Source organism: Mytilus californianus, unplaced genomic scaffold, assembly GCF_021869535.1.
Source record: "Mytilus californianus isolate M0D057914Y unplaced genomic scaffold, xbMytCali1.0.p SCAF_1, whole genome shotgun sequence".
NCBI classification, from domain to species: domain Eukaryota; kingdom Metazoa; phylum Mollusca; class Bivalvia; order Mytilida; family Mytilidae; genus Mytilus; species Mytilus californianus.
In genome coordinates, this window is record NW_026262581.1 from 56,386,375 (window position 1) to 56,401,121 (window position 14,747).

Here is a 14,747-nt window from a genome sequence, read left to right on the forward strand (position 1 = left end):
TAATTACCATGTCATAGTTTGGTTTACTGGTGATTAAAAATCAATAGGATTAAGTACGGGCAATATCCCCGTAGGTAATATTGTTTATGACAGGAACATTTATTTTCACACCTTTTACTTATCATAATTTGTTTGTTGAAGTAGGCCTTTATCATGGAGTAAATAAGTTAGATAGAAAGTGTACTCTTTGTACTTTGAATATCACTGAAGATGAATTCCATTTTGTTTTACAATGTGAATGCTATAGAGACTTAAGGAGACAGTTTATTAAACCTTATTATTATAGACGTCCATCGTCGTTCAAATTAGTGCAACTTCTCAGCACTGAAAATGTAAAAGATTTGCGTAATTTGTGTAAATTCTTGTTTAATGCATTTAATCATAGGACCAAACTGTTATTGGTCAATACTTGATATTTATTTGCTTCTCTGATGTATTATGTCATGTTGTGTTATAGAAATGTATTTGTATTTATTGAACTGATAAGCATAATGTGCTTAAAGTAATAAAGAATTGAATTGAATTGAATTGAACTTATATGACTGTTTATTATATCGTGATTAGGGAAATGAGCTTTCAATCATAGAGTTTTGAATGCCTTATAAAATTCCAACAAGAATTTATAAATTGTAAAACAAACAAATAATTAGTTGTCTCTGTCCATTATTGTAATAGAAGTTTTCAATGAACACTTTAACCTAGAATGACCAAGCCAGGATTTTGACAATTCAAAACTTTTTCAATGAATTCCTTCTTTTTTTTTGTTTTATTATTGATCAAACCAAGGAGGTTATATGATCTCCTAAATCAAAAAGAAATCCACGAATTACGTATCTGAATTTTTTTTTTTTTTTTTTTGTAATCAGCGATCCATGAATTTACGTATACCACAAAACGTCTTTTTTTCTCTATCCACGAAAAATTGATACCCACGAAAATAAATGAATCCACAGTAACATCTTTACACACTTCGCTATAATTAAACACACATTGAAATGCATTAAGGGAACAATAACACAATTGCAACTTAACTGTAGACACAAGTATTATTGTTACGTTCGTAATTATTCAGTTTCTAATCCAACCTAGCATTCTGGCAATTAATGCTTAACGTAACAATAACTCTTTGTCGGGCCACAATTAAAAAAATGTTTGTTTCCCCTCCTCCTGCCCTTAGTATTCATGGTATTGGAGCTGACCAGGCAGGCAGAGTTTAAAATTTTTTTTTTAATATTCCACTTCAAATTATTCTAGAATTGAAACAGATTGGGACGGCTATCTAAATATCATCAATTCATTCTAAAAACTATAGACTGGAAGAACATGAAGAATACAATTGTTAAACGTTGTACTCAAGTATCTTTCACAATTTTGACAATCACAATAAAAATATATTTTTTGGGTGTGTCATTAATGGCCTTTCCAAATATTTAATACTGGTATCTTTTTAGTAATATGTACATGTATTACCAGATACGTTGAAAGCCTACGACATATTTTTATGGTCATAGTACACTGAATTTCAAAGGTCTTTGATTGCTCTTCACCTCAGTGTCAGATATGCCTGCATTGATGACCAAATTTAAAAATTGTTCAGCCAGCATGTCAAGTGTGCAGCAGTGTTACTTCCAGTTTTTCGAAGCACGGTGGCTAAAAATAAAGGGCATGGATAAAAGTAAAAGAGAGAAGACACAAATTATCTTTCAGGTGTGTTGCCAGAAGGTACATGTAGCTGCAGAACTGTAGCTCTTAAGGTCCTCATGTGATATTTTTGACAATTGCGAACTATAGAGGACTATATACATTGACAAGCTATGCACCAGCAATAAACAATGAAATTTATTAGCTCTGTAGTCCGCAAATTGTCAAAAAATATCATAAGGACCATAAGAGCTACGGTTCCGTAGCTAGCCAGAAGGATGCAACGCTGATGACAGAAAAGTAATGCAGTATAGTGATGTCTGAAGTCCAGTTGTCCACTTCCTATAAAAGATAACGACACCCAAGTTACGATAAAAGTGGATGTAACCGACATTCCATCAAAAGTCAAAACTATGAAACAAAAAAGGTAACCCTCGTGTTACATGTCTTACAACTGTACAAGTATTACAACTGCTGTACACGTATGGACACATTTAGTAACAAAATAATGCATGTTACGGAGCAATTGCGGTTTATCTTGGGTAAACATATTTGCAAATAAAGTGCTCAAAAATTTTCAATGTCGTGTCACTGCATTTCTACCAGAATTTGCAATATTTATGGATATTTTACTTTTTCTTTCGAGATCTTCTTCCATCACGTATACTTCCGGTTGTGTACGTCTAATTTATGACGTTTCACACATTTATAATAGTAACATCCCTATCTATTTCGGACGCTTTTCCGTGGCCACATACTATCAAATTAGGACAACAGTATAAAATATTGTCCGAAGAAAAAAACCATATCAGTCAGAATATTATATGGAAAAATTAAGGCTTCTTACAAATTCAAACTCAAAATATTTATTTTCCTATTAAACCATTCATACTGTAGTCCTCTATGTATATATGAGACAGGTGTCACCCACAGGCACTTGTTTTCTATCCATGGCAAGATCTTCTATCCCTATATATTGCATTAAGTTAAATGTAAGAAAAAGCGTCCGAAGCGGAGACGGTCGAAACATTAGAAAGCCACCTTCTCGTAATATATAGGGATAGAAGATCTTGTCATGGATAGAAAACAAGTGCCTGTGGTGTCACCTGTGAAAAGGGACGAAGTCAGCAAACTTTTAATAGAATACTTAACGATACTCCCGTTAACAGCAGATTTATAAATATATAAACATTTATTGTAAAGCAAATTCCCAGCATAAATTCTGGTGAAAAAGTAACTGAATTACGGAAACGTATCCGATAGGTAAACGGACAGAAAGCCGGTAACAGGACAAAAAGTCACAGGACATAAAGTCACAAATTTGACAGGACAAAAAGTCACAAATAGTTTGTTGACAATTGTTTGAATATATAAGAGAATGATCTTGAAATATTTTTTTTTATTACATATATTCATTTTTAAGTTTAGAAAATTGTTCATAAGCCTTAATAAATGAAAATTTATTAAATTTTATCGTGCAAAGGATATATTTCTTGGCAACATGAAGCCATTTAAGGATCAAGCCTCTTTGACATTTTGTTTTCATAGCAATTATTTGATCATTATTAATATTTATTGCTTAAATTTTAATTACAAAGTTGCTTTATAAATAATAGTTTAAGAAAAAAAAACAAAATATTTCTTTTTAAATTAGATTTTTCTTGTTCAAAGAAAAATAATCTCAAAACTGAATAACATTGTGACTTTTTGTCCTGTGACTATTTGTCCGTGACTTTTTGTCTGTGACTTTTTGTCCTATGACTTTCTGTCCTACATTCCTCCGATATTGTTCCTATTGTTAGGATATTATATATGACGTCATTTTCAATGTAAATAGTTATCAAAGAGGGGCCTGATGGGGGGTCGGTCTCATCACGATTCACGAGTTGATTTTTTTGTCAATCACGATTCACAGAAAATAAATTTCCATGATCACGGATCACGAAAATATCATGAAAAAAAAAAATCTGTAGAAAAACGGATCACGATAGCGAAAATGCGCCGATCACGAAGAACGAAAATAACCCATCAGGTCCCTCATCAAAGGTACCAGAATCATAATTTAAGATCATTTAATACGCCAGACGCGCGTTTCGTCTACATAAGACTCATCAGTGACGCTCAGATCAAAATAGTTATAAAGCCAAACAAGTACAAAGTTGAAGAGCATTGAGGACCCAAAATTCCAAAAAAGTTGTGCCAAATACGGCTAAGGAAAAGAGAAACGCTTTCTTCTACATTGCCGGCTCATTTGCAATGTTCTACAAAGGACTCGTCCGTTAGATTGGCAAAAATTCTGTCCGCAGTGAAAGAAGGTCTTCAGAAATACTGTGAAACTGTTTACTCGCGTAATAAGTGAATTCTAAAAATTATAAAAAAAAAACTTCTTGATAATTTTAAATCTCGATCTTTCTCTGAAATTAATTTTATCAAAACTTTTGATTTTCAACCCTTATACCACCATTCCCCATGTGAAATTGAAAAATCGCCCAAAAGATATAATCCATGGCCACAATGCTTTTCAATAAAAAAAAAATGGTAGCATACGCTATAAATTTATTGCTTTGGGATACCATACGGCATATTTTGTTGAATTAAAATGAACAAAAAAGTAAAAAATGCTACACAGAGGAACAAGAGATTAGTATGATGGAGTTTCTTATTGACAACATATTTGTTGATTTTTGGAGGTAGACATTTTTCCAACAGATTGTCGGCATTCCTATGGGAATTTTATTTTCATATGAGCCGAAGTTCCTTCAGACACTTGTCAAATAATAAGAAGATCAAAGAAGACAGACCATTTAATTAGATATATTGATGATGTTCTTTCCATTAACAATCCAAACTTTTCGGATTGAGTTTCATTGATATATCCTCCAGAACTAGAAATTAAAGAAACAACAGACACGGCTTCCTCCGCCTCATTTTTATACTTATACTTTGAATTTGACACAAGCGGCACTCTCAGTACCAGAATCTATGACAAAAGAGACGATTTTGATTTTTGAAATTAAAAATTTCCCCCACCTTAACGTCACCTGCATATGGGATATACATTTTCCAACTCCTTCGGTATCCATGCAAGACCTTGCAGTTGCTACTCAAACATTTTTTAAAACGTCACCAGTGTCTGAGCAGAAAGTTGATGAATCAGGGTTATGTCAAAGAACGTCTCGTCTTTTTTTTTTAAAAGTTCATCGGAAGATACCAAGTATTCCGCATCAACCTCACAAATAATTATACATGATGGTCTTGAAGTATAGATTGCCAAAGAGACCAAATGACACAGAAATCCTGCAGAAATCAACAACCATAGGTCACCGTACGGCCTTCAACAACGAGCAAGGCCCATACCGCATAGTCAGCTGTAAAAGGCCCCGAACTGACAAATGTAAAACTATTCAAACGAGAAAACTAACTAGTCTAGTTTTGGTAATATCCCTTTGACGTGGCTGGGTATTCATACATCCCACCATTGTGTTATTGTGCTATGGTCATTTTCTGTATTCTTGTCTTTCATTTTTGCTCATGTGGTTTGTCTATAGCATGTCTATATGATATTTTTTTGTTGTTGTTGAAATAGTTATTTGTTTTTATTGTGATTTATAAGATTATAACACAGTGTTGACTGCTGTATCTAACTTTTTGACATTTTTACCTTTTATGTCTGTTCGTTTTATGCTCACACATTATTGTCAATATAACGAAATTCTATTCGACAGTTATACAAGTGAGAGGTTTAGCTAGCTATTAAAACACCATTTTCTACATAAGGAAATGCCTATACCAAATCAGGAATATGACAGTTGTTTTCCATTCGTTTGCTGTGATTGAGCTTTTGATTTTGCCATTTGATAAAGGACTTTCCGTTTTGAATTTTCCCTGGAGTTTAGTATTTTTGTGATTTTACTTTTTATTTCTCGTTTTAAAGTTTAGTTTAGTTGAAAATATAGTAATTTATACCTAAACCAACAAATATACAATAGTTGTCTCATTGGCAATTAGCATACCTCATATCCTTATTTCTATAAAGTCGGCTTATTACTGATCTGACTCGTGAGTTTCCCTAGAAAACTTATTTTCTTCTTCTCCTTTAAGTAATGAACTAGTCCAAATAATTATGACGTCTTGAAAAGCTATTTTAATAAAAAAAAATTATGTGGTCGACGCCACGTCGTAGGCAGGCGTCACAGAAAAAAATAAAATAGCCTTTCAAGACGTCATAATTATTTTGACTAGTAATGAGCCGAATTCATACATGGGTGTGTATCATTGTCCCGCGAAAACTTTGCAAAGTATCAGGCAACACAGCTAGTCTTCTCAAAGCTATAACATTTAAAACATTCTCCAATTTACAATTAAAACTATATACAGGCTGTGCTGTCTCCTTCATTTTAGAGTCTGGTTTCAGAGCAGCTCTGAACCCCTCTATTGTATCGTTCGAGGTGACTTAGGATGCATTGAGTGATTGATTGTCGGTTGTTTAACGTCCAGTGGTAAATATGTCATGCATGTTCAGGACGAGAATAAATTAACAATAAATACAATAGGTAGGTCTGGTAATTGTGTACTGATTTTGTGCAGTCTTTTAGGTTTCGTCGGATAAATCCCAATGTAATTTTTTCCTTTGCCTACAATGTTGTCAATGTGTCTATTCCAGGATAAGATGCTGCTGATGGTTACGCCTAGGTTTTTTGTTGGCATCAACATTGTCGAGTCCGTGAAGTTTTTATGAGGTGTATATTACTTCTTTGTTCTTCTATGATATTCTAATTACTATAAAAATAAGAGGATGTGGTATGATTGCCAATGAGATAACTCTCCATAGGAGACCAGATGATAAAAATAAACAACTATAGGTCACCGTACGGCCTTCAACAATGAGCAAAACCCATACCGCATAGTCAGGTATAAATGCCCCGAAATGACAAATGTAAAACAATTCAAACGAGAAATCTAACGGCCTAATTTATGTACAAAATAATGAACGAAAAACAATTATATTACACAGCAACAAGAGACAACCACTGAATTACAGGCTCCTCACTTGGGACAGGCATATGTGCCGGGGTTAATCTATTTTGAAGGCGCCAACCCTCCTCCTAACCTGGGACATTGATGTAACAACAATTAGACACTAAGTACAGATCTGAGAGTATTTATAAGGGATAACAATGATATATATTTGACTTGAAGTTCATAAATATTAATGAATTTTATAAACAATAGCAAAGGTGGATGATAAAAAAAAAATGTATCTTTGACGCATATTCAAATATGTAATTTTCATTGGGGAAGACATTTATTTGAATATTGTTTTAAATATTTTCGGATCGACTTGGGACCGGATTGGTCTAGGGCCGGAACGACCTGATACCGCCATCTGAATTTGGTGGTATGCAAAGATGTTCTGACCTAATTTTAAAAGATAATGAAAATAGGACCAGTCTACCAATATTTTTCTACATAGACCATGACTTTGGACAGGCACATACAGAATGTGGCGGGGTTAAACTAGTTCGAAAGCGCCAACCCTCCCACTATCCTGGGACAGGGGTGTAACAGTACAACATAAGAACAAACTATGAAAATCAGTTGAAAAAGGCTTAACTCATCAGATGGACACAAATAGAAATACATCTAACAAAACACAAAGTGGACGTGGCAGGGTACTTATACATCCCCACATCGAAATGACATTAAGTACAGATCTAAGAGTACTTGCAGTTACTGACAGCTAGTTCAAAGCCAAAAACAACTAATGAAAAAAATCATGCTTCTTAGACTAAAATATCAATCAGTACACATCCAACATCCAACGGATTTAGTGTAAAGACGTCATTAACAGTCAGAGAAAAACATGACCTTGTGCAATGACAAGATACTATGCATTTTTTTGGCGTTGAAGCTCATTTGCCATTTATTCTCCCAATCTTCCAATGATGTTAGGTCTTTTTGCAAAAGGTCACTGGTTTGTTATTTTATTTTTTTTGCAATGAATTCGTATGTTGAATATAAGCTCTGCTGTAGACTCATTTTATTACGTGAGCAAACAGAATAAATTAAATATGTTCTTCTGCATATTTTTTTTTTTTTTTTTTTTTTTGGGGGGGGGTAGCAGTTATACAATTTTGCGGGAAAACGTATCCCTTACAACATGACAGCGTCCGTTAACAGAACAGGAAAAGGGTAATGCGCAAGCTGAATTACAAGATAAAAAGTTACGATTTTGAGTTCGAATCATTAGTATAGTAGTATAGTGATTTTTCGTTTTATTGATATTCTATCTGTTATTGACTTTGTCCCCATATCAATTTTCCCCAGAAATAGCAGATGTTGCCATCTTGGCTTTCATGTCGATCCGGCCGTAGTCGATCCGGTGCAAATTGTTCCGGCCAATATTTAAAGTCATTAGGTCCCAATTTAAAAAAAAATATTTACAAGGGATAAAAATAATATATATTTGACTTATGAATAAACACAGTCTGTGGTGAGTAAAATACTAGTACAAAAAAGTAATACAATTATATAGTATGTAATATAGATATGTATTAAATATAAACTATAAAATTAACTTATATAAATAATGGCGGTTGTTTGTAAATAAAGGTGTAAACCATATACTAGTTCAAAGTGTGCTTTTTGTATTGAAATGATAAATATAGCTATAATACCGGGGCACAGGTTCTTTCATAATTATATATATAATTCTGCATAATGAGCAAAGAATAAACAAGTGATGTCAAATTCGACTATTAATAGTGATTACAATATTGGGAAAGACACTTATTTGAATATTGTTATAAATATTTTCGGATCGACTTTGGACCGAATTGGTTTGGGGCCGGAACGACATGATACCTCCATCTGATTTTGGTGGTATGCAAAGATGCTCTGACCTAATTTTAAAAGATGGTGAAAAAAGGACCAGTCCACCAATATTTTTCTTCATAGACCAAGTCTGAGGAAATTAGACATTGAACATAACTTAAAAGGTACATGTACCATGTAGATATCCGACACTCCAAAGGATGACATTGGCCATTTAATTGGCCCAGATGTTTTACCTGTATTATAATATAGGTAATGAGTAAAACTATTGTGTCAGTGATGACCATTTGGACCTTTGATGAATACAACATTACTACTTAATCAATATATTAAAAGAATTCCTATTTTTTTTTTATTTAAACAAATATGTATGTTAGGTTCTATGACATAATTTTTAAATCAACTGCATGCCTTAAAGAAAACTACATTTTGTTATATTGGGGCATTTTATAGCTTACTATATATATGCAAAATGGGATTTATTTATTCTCGAAAGCTGTACAGTGACCTATAGTTGCTAACATCTACATCATTTAATCTCTGGAGGTGGGTTGTCTGATTGGGAATCATACCAAATCTCCATATTTCTTTTTGATATTTAGACAATACTTTGAATTGTGTGTTCTCCCTTTGTCAAAAATTGAAGATAGAACAATTGGATTTATGCATCATGCACCACTTTCTGAAACTTGTAAAAATTTTGATAAAATGGTTTACATTTCTTGATAATTATGGTAATTAACAAAAACATCATTTCATAAATTGAATATCAGAAAAATGATAAAATTGCTTGCCTATGCATGGATAGGATCTTAAGAATGACACCTCGCTGCACTAAGTTGTGTGTACCAACAAAAACAAGTGGATAAATAAAATACATATAAACATTTGTTTAAATGGACACCAATTACCTTGGTAAATGTTCTCATTTTGCATAAATTCAAACATATTAAGATAATGTAATTAAAGGTAATGTTATCTTGCACTTAGGTATAACAAGTTTGATTTTCGCAAATTGTTTCAGTAGAAATCAGACCGTTAGTTTTCTTTGTTGAATTATCACTTAAATGATTTTCGAGAAGGTCGTTGAAGTTTCAAGCAATCTCGAAAGTTTATATTTACTCATCCCCCAGTGCCTAGCTCTATCTCGTGTATCCCTGTAGTTGGTGAATCTAGTGTAGGGAATGAATATTGTACACTGACTGCTTGGTATTCATTACAGCTACTATATTCCCTTCTTAAATATTTCTCAATTTGACCAATGTTGGAGAATGGCACCATGAAAGCCTTTCCAGTCAATAGATGCATACATCTTTCACCTGTGTTCCTTCTGCAGAGACTGTCAAACAACCATATCTGAGTGTCTTCTTGATAAAAACTATTGTGAATTCTCCTATTATGACAATCATTGCAAAATTTTCGGTGAGGTGGGCTACCAAAACTTCAGATGATAATGGTATGGACATTTCATACAATTCAGTTATGCTGACGTTGCCTGGATAATACAGAATGCCTCGCCATATATCGGTTATTTTTGCTATAGCTGTGAACGTTGGTAAAAAGAGAGGGATACTTTTCTTTGTTGAATTATCACTCAAATAATTTTTGAGAAAATCGTTTAAGTTTCAAACAATCTCAGAAGTTTATATTTGGTAATAACCATCCAACAATTAAAAGGAAAAAAGGCTGGTATCACTCGATTCAGCCAGATTCTACCATTTGTAAAGGTATGACAAATCCATGTTTTGCTTTGGGAAAACCCAAAGCTTTGACAGATAAAAACCCAATACCATTAAATAATGAAGCCTGTGATTTGTAGAGTTTTAATTTGTAGATACAACTAAAGCATGCCCTCTTTTATAGTCCCCGATTGCGAGGCAAAACCCCGATCATTTCATTGAAAAACATAAAGTATAAGAGTACTAAAATAAGATGGTTTTAAAACATCAATATAACCTTTTACAAAGTGTGTAAATTGCATCAGTTCCTGATAAAAATATTGGAGTGAATGACTATGCCGATTATTGAGAACTCTATATAAAAAAATAGCACAATTTCGAGTTCATTATTTTTGGAACTTTCTCTAGTCTTTTCCATATATACAAAATAACCCGTACATTGATCACCATTAACCGATACCCCTTTTCACTAAAGCCGATAGTATATATAAAGATAAACAGACAACTTACCCCATTAATAATGTAGTCGTTCCTCTGGGGTTAATACTTATGACTTATTTACTCAACTCACCCCCATGCCCTCTATCTCCTGTGTCCCTGTAGTTGGTGAATCTAGTGTAGGAAATGAATATTGTAGACTGACGGCTTGGTATTCATTACTGCTTCTATATTCCTTTCTTAAATATTCCTTAATTTGGCCAATGTTGTCGAATGGCACCATGCCTTTCCAGTCCCTATTGGCACACACCTTTTACCTGTCTCACTTCTGCAGCGACTGTCAAACAACCATATCCGAGTGTCTTCTTTTGTAACAATCATTGGAGAATTTTCGGTTAGATTGGCTCTCAAAACTTCTGATAATAATACCATGGAAATTTTATCAAATTTATTTATGCTGACGTTGTCTGGATAATACAGCATGCCTCGCCATATATCGGTTATTTTTGCTACAGCAGCAATCGTTGGTCAATAGACAGGAATACTACCTCTTGAAGCAATATCATCATGGGAGATTTTCGCATCGAGATAAGAGGAAAGATTGAAAAGAGATCTGCAAACAAAAGAAAATTTAGGAGAGTTAAAATGGAAAAAAGAAACTCTGTTCCATCACTATCTTAATATTTTGTAAGTAAATACGACAAAGTTGAAAGTAATAATAGTCATAGAATTTGTAAACTTTGAGAGATAAACTCACTTAGAAACAAGGTCAAAATAAATAAGTCGTTACCTTAACTAGTGAAGAAGTTATTACTGTCCTATTTGAAAGCTCTTGACTTTGTAGTTTCAAGGAAGAAGAGAGAGAAAAAAAACGACAAAAAGGTCAACTATGACGGCCTCACCAGTTTAAAAACCGACAAATGTGTTTCCCCTTTAGATCTACAGTTATCATCTGGTTTCTTACAAACATCATGATATTTGTTAGGCGTCAAAATATTTAAGACTGCTAAACTTTCCTATTATATCATTGCTGTTTAATCACAATTAGGTAATGGTGAAGGGACGAGCTAGTTTTTTTTCTCAATGAACTGCTGATATTTGCTATAATGATGTAATTGAGTAGGAATAATGGTTGCGGGTTCGATTATTCTGTTTTATCTTCGCTAAGAGATTCATGAAATATAACTCCATTGACGTATGTAAAATGGTTAGTTTACACTTTTACACTGTTTTATTTCCTTCTGTTGTTAGATTTCATTTCACCTTTTTTTACTTTATTTTTTTTATGTTTCCACTGTTCGAAAGACAGTAACCCCCTAAAAAAAAAATCAAAGCCCACACCAAAAGAACTACACAATAAACAACATCAATCAAACAAATAATAACAACTAAAAAGAGTTTTTGTATTTGTACTTTGCTATAGACAAGACATGACACATTACTTTAACATTCTACTACCTACTACATAGAACAAATGAACGACCACTAGACCTGTATTTTACCGTTGTATACAGTTTCACATTATAATAATTAAGACCTGTGTGGCCATTGTTCAGAAGAAGAGGTAAATACTTATTTTGATTTAGTTTTTGGAAGTAGAAATGTTTATTAAAATTCTGACCGCGAAAGGCCAATAAAAGAAGTTTACTTTTCAAGAGGGTTAGTTTGGTTGTGTAAAATCAAACAAACGTCATGTTGGTACCTTTAAACAACATGGTTTTCATCTCCTTGATATAAAACCATGTCAACATCTTCAGATAACAAGGTCGATATTGATTTAATTTCATTCCGGCTGCCGCAAACGCTATTAAGGTACACTGGTTGTTCGAATATGGGCTTGTAATGTCAGCTTGGCTTTTTCTTCCCATTTTAATGCTGTCCCATACTGTTCCTACAACAACAACACAACTAAATATGAATCTTGAGATCCTGCATAAAACAAATCTTAAATCCGTATTACCGTGACTTGACTGTAGGTGTTGCTCTCCACCTATTGTAGTATATTCAAAATTCTGACACAATTGCAATTTGTTAACAAACCATATTGTTCAACTGGTCAGAAATTTTAACCAACTACTGTAGAAAACCACAATCAAGTCACCAAAATCCAAGGGGGTAGAATATAGCATACTTACTTTTGAAAGGAAAATGTTGTAAAACTTCTAATAAAACCTCCTTCAAAACAAAAAGTGAACAGTTGTCACCCCATACCCATTTCTAATTTCAGTTATTGTTCAATTGATATGTGTACATCACATCTCTCCTTTAATTCATGAATTCATTAAAAAGTATTTTTTTTAAAAAACAGTCTTCATGCTTAACCACAAGACCACCAGCCAAGGCTTGTAAAATTCAAAAGTTTATCGTGAAGACTGATTTCTAGATAGAAAGTTGAATGGATGTTCATACATAAAAAGGAACAACATATTTGAACGATAAATACAGCTTCAAGCTTCAAAACGCAAACTTACTATGTATATTTCTTCGAAATCTCAAAATTGTAGATTTTTATTTATTTAAAACATATACTGTTAGCGAAGCCCCCTACCTGCTTCTGTTTCTTCCACCCTTTTGCCTTCGGTTTCTGCTGTAAGTAGTTCTTCTGCCCCAGGATTAGGCACACTTTTCTCCTCAGAGTCAAATAATGTGTCAGGTTAAGGCATTGTTTTCTCATCAAAGTCTAGTTCTGTGTTAAGCTAATTCTTCTTTTTGATCATTTTTGTCTAATATGGTTTGCCCAGGTTGTGTCGTATCTTGGGATATATTCTCTGTGACTTTACCTTCTTTAGGTGTTGACCTATGTGACATGAAAGGTAATTATAACCTTGTACGTATGATCAGTTTTTGTATAATTTATTTCATTTTATTTCATATTGATGACAAACTGGTATTTTATCTTTATATTTATTTTGTTAAGGTTACACGATATCGAATAACGTTACGCCACGAGTTACCGTTACTGCTGTTGTCGACATCCATGAAATTGACGGCAAAGGTAAAAACTGGTGTTTAATAATAACTTAAAACGAATAAAACAAACAATTTGCCTCAGTCTGGTATAAAATAGTTGAAAGATAAATGTTTCTTTATTTCTAATATGCAAATACATGTATACAAGATTATATATTAAAAATACCTCCATTGTAGCGTCGCTTTCTATACATCTGTACGTATCATATTCAGTCATAAAACTAAAATTATAGATAGATGCGATTTAAATGAAAGAACAAAAATTAGAAAACAAGAAAAATCACACTGATGTGAAATTTAAATAAAAAACAAATACTTATAATATAAATAATCTTTGTATTACATGATCATGAAAAATGTGCGTAATAATTTAAAACTTTCACGATTAATGATATCCTAAATACGGACATTTTATATCGTTTATAATCATATCAGACTTAGGAAATAGAACTGCAAATTTGCGGGAATACTAGTATGTATGCTTTAAATTGTGACTTACAATGCAAATCCCGTTAGACGTTTCAGTCCTGCATTTGGACATGGCGGAGAAGCGGTGCATGCACTCTTAAAAAGGCAAGTTCACTTGGAAAAAAAGAAAAGGAGATGATGACATTCCAGTAAAAACCAGTACTTTGGAAACGCAAACTGCTTCAGACTTTATTCTGTGGAATGATGACAGAAGAACTGTAGAGCTTGGGTATTTAGTGGATCAGTTATCTTGTAAAAAAATCCCGTTGGACTATCTTGCAGAAGTTCGATACAGATTTAGTAGCGTATTGAAGATAAAATGTCAGCAGTGTAAATCCGTCAATTATGTTTACACGGGAAAACAACACAGAGATGAAAATAAAGAAAAACAAAGGCTATGGGATATTAATTCCAAAAGTGCTCTAGTCAAAAGACTTTTGTCCAAGAAACTCACAGTGATACATGTAAATACTATTTTTCATACATATTTCCTTGATTTCGCCCATGCATGAACTCGGTGAAGTAATAATAGATCAAATACAGGCAACAGTAGTATACCGGTGTTCAAAAGTCATAAATCGATTGCGAGAAAACAAATCCGGGTTACAAAACAAAACCGAGGGAAACACATCAACTATTAGAGGAAAACAAAGGAACAACAGGAACACCGAAGTGCAACAAAAACAAGCGCCAACACACATAGAAACGAACTATTTG

General features: G+C 33.3%; 1 protein-coding gene across 1 annotated transcript in view; it reads right to left on the reverse strand.

Annotated features, from left to right (window-relative positions):
• The window catches only part of LOC127722058 (traB domain-containing protein-like), a 28,599-nt gene extending 26,276 nt beyond the window's left edge, over positions 1 to 2,323 (reverse strand). Inside the window, exon 1 of the mRNA XM_052228909.1 lies at positions 2,275 to 2,323. Coding sequence (XP_052084869.1) covers positions 2,275 to 2,299 — 25 coding nt within the window. The 5' untranslated portion in view covers positions 2,300 to 2,323. The remainder of the gene's footprint in view (positions 1 to 2,274) is intronic.
• Positions 2,324 to 14,747: the final 12,424 nt, after the last annotated feature.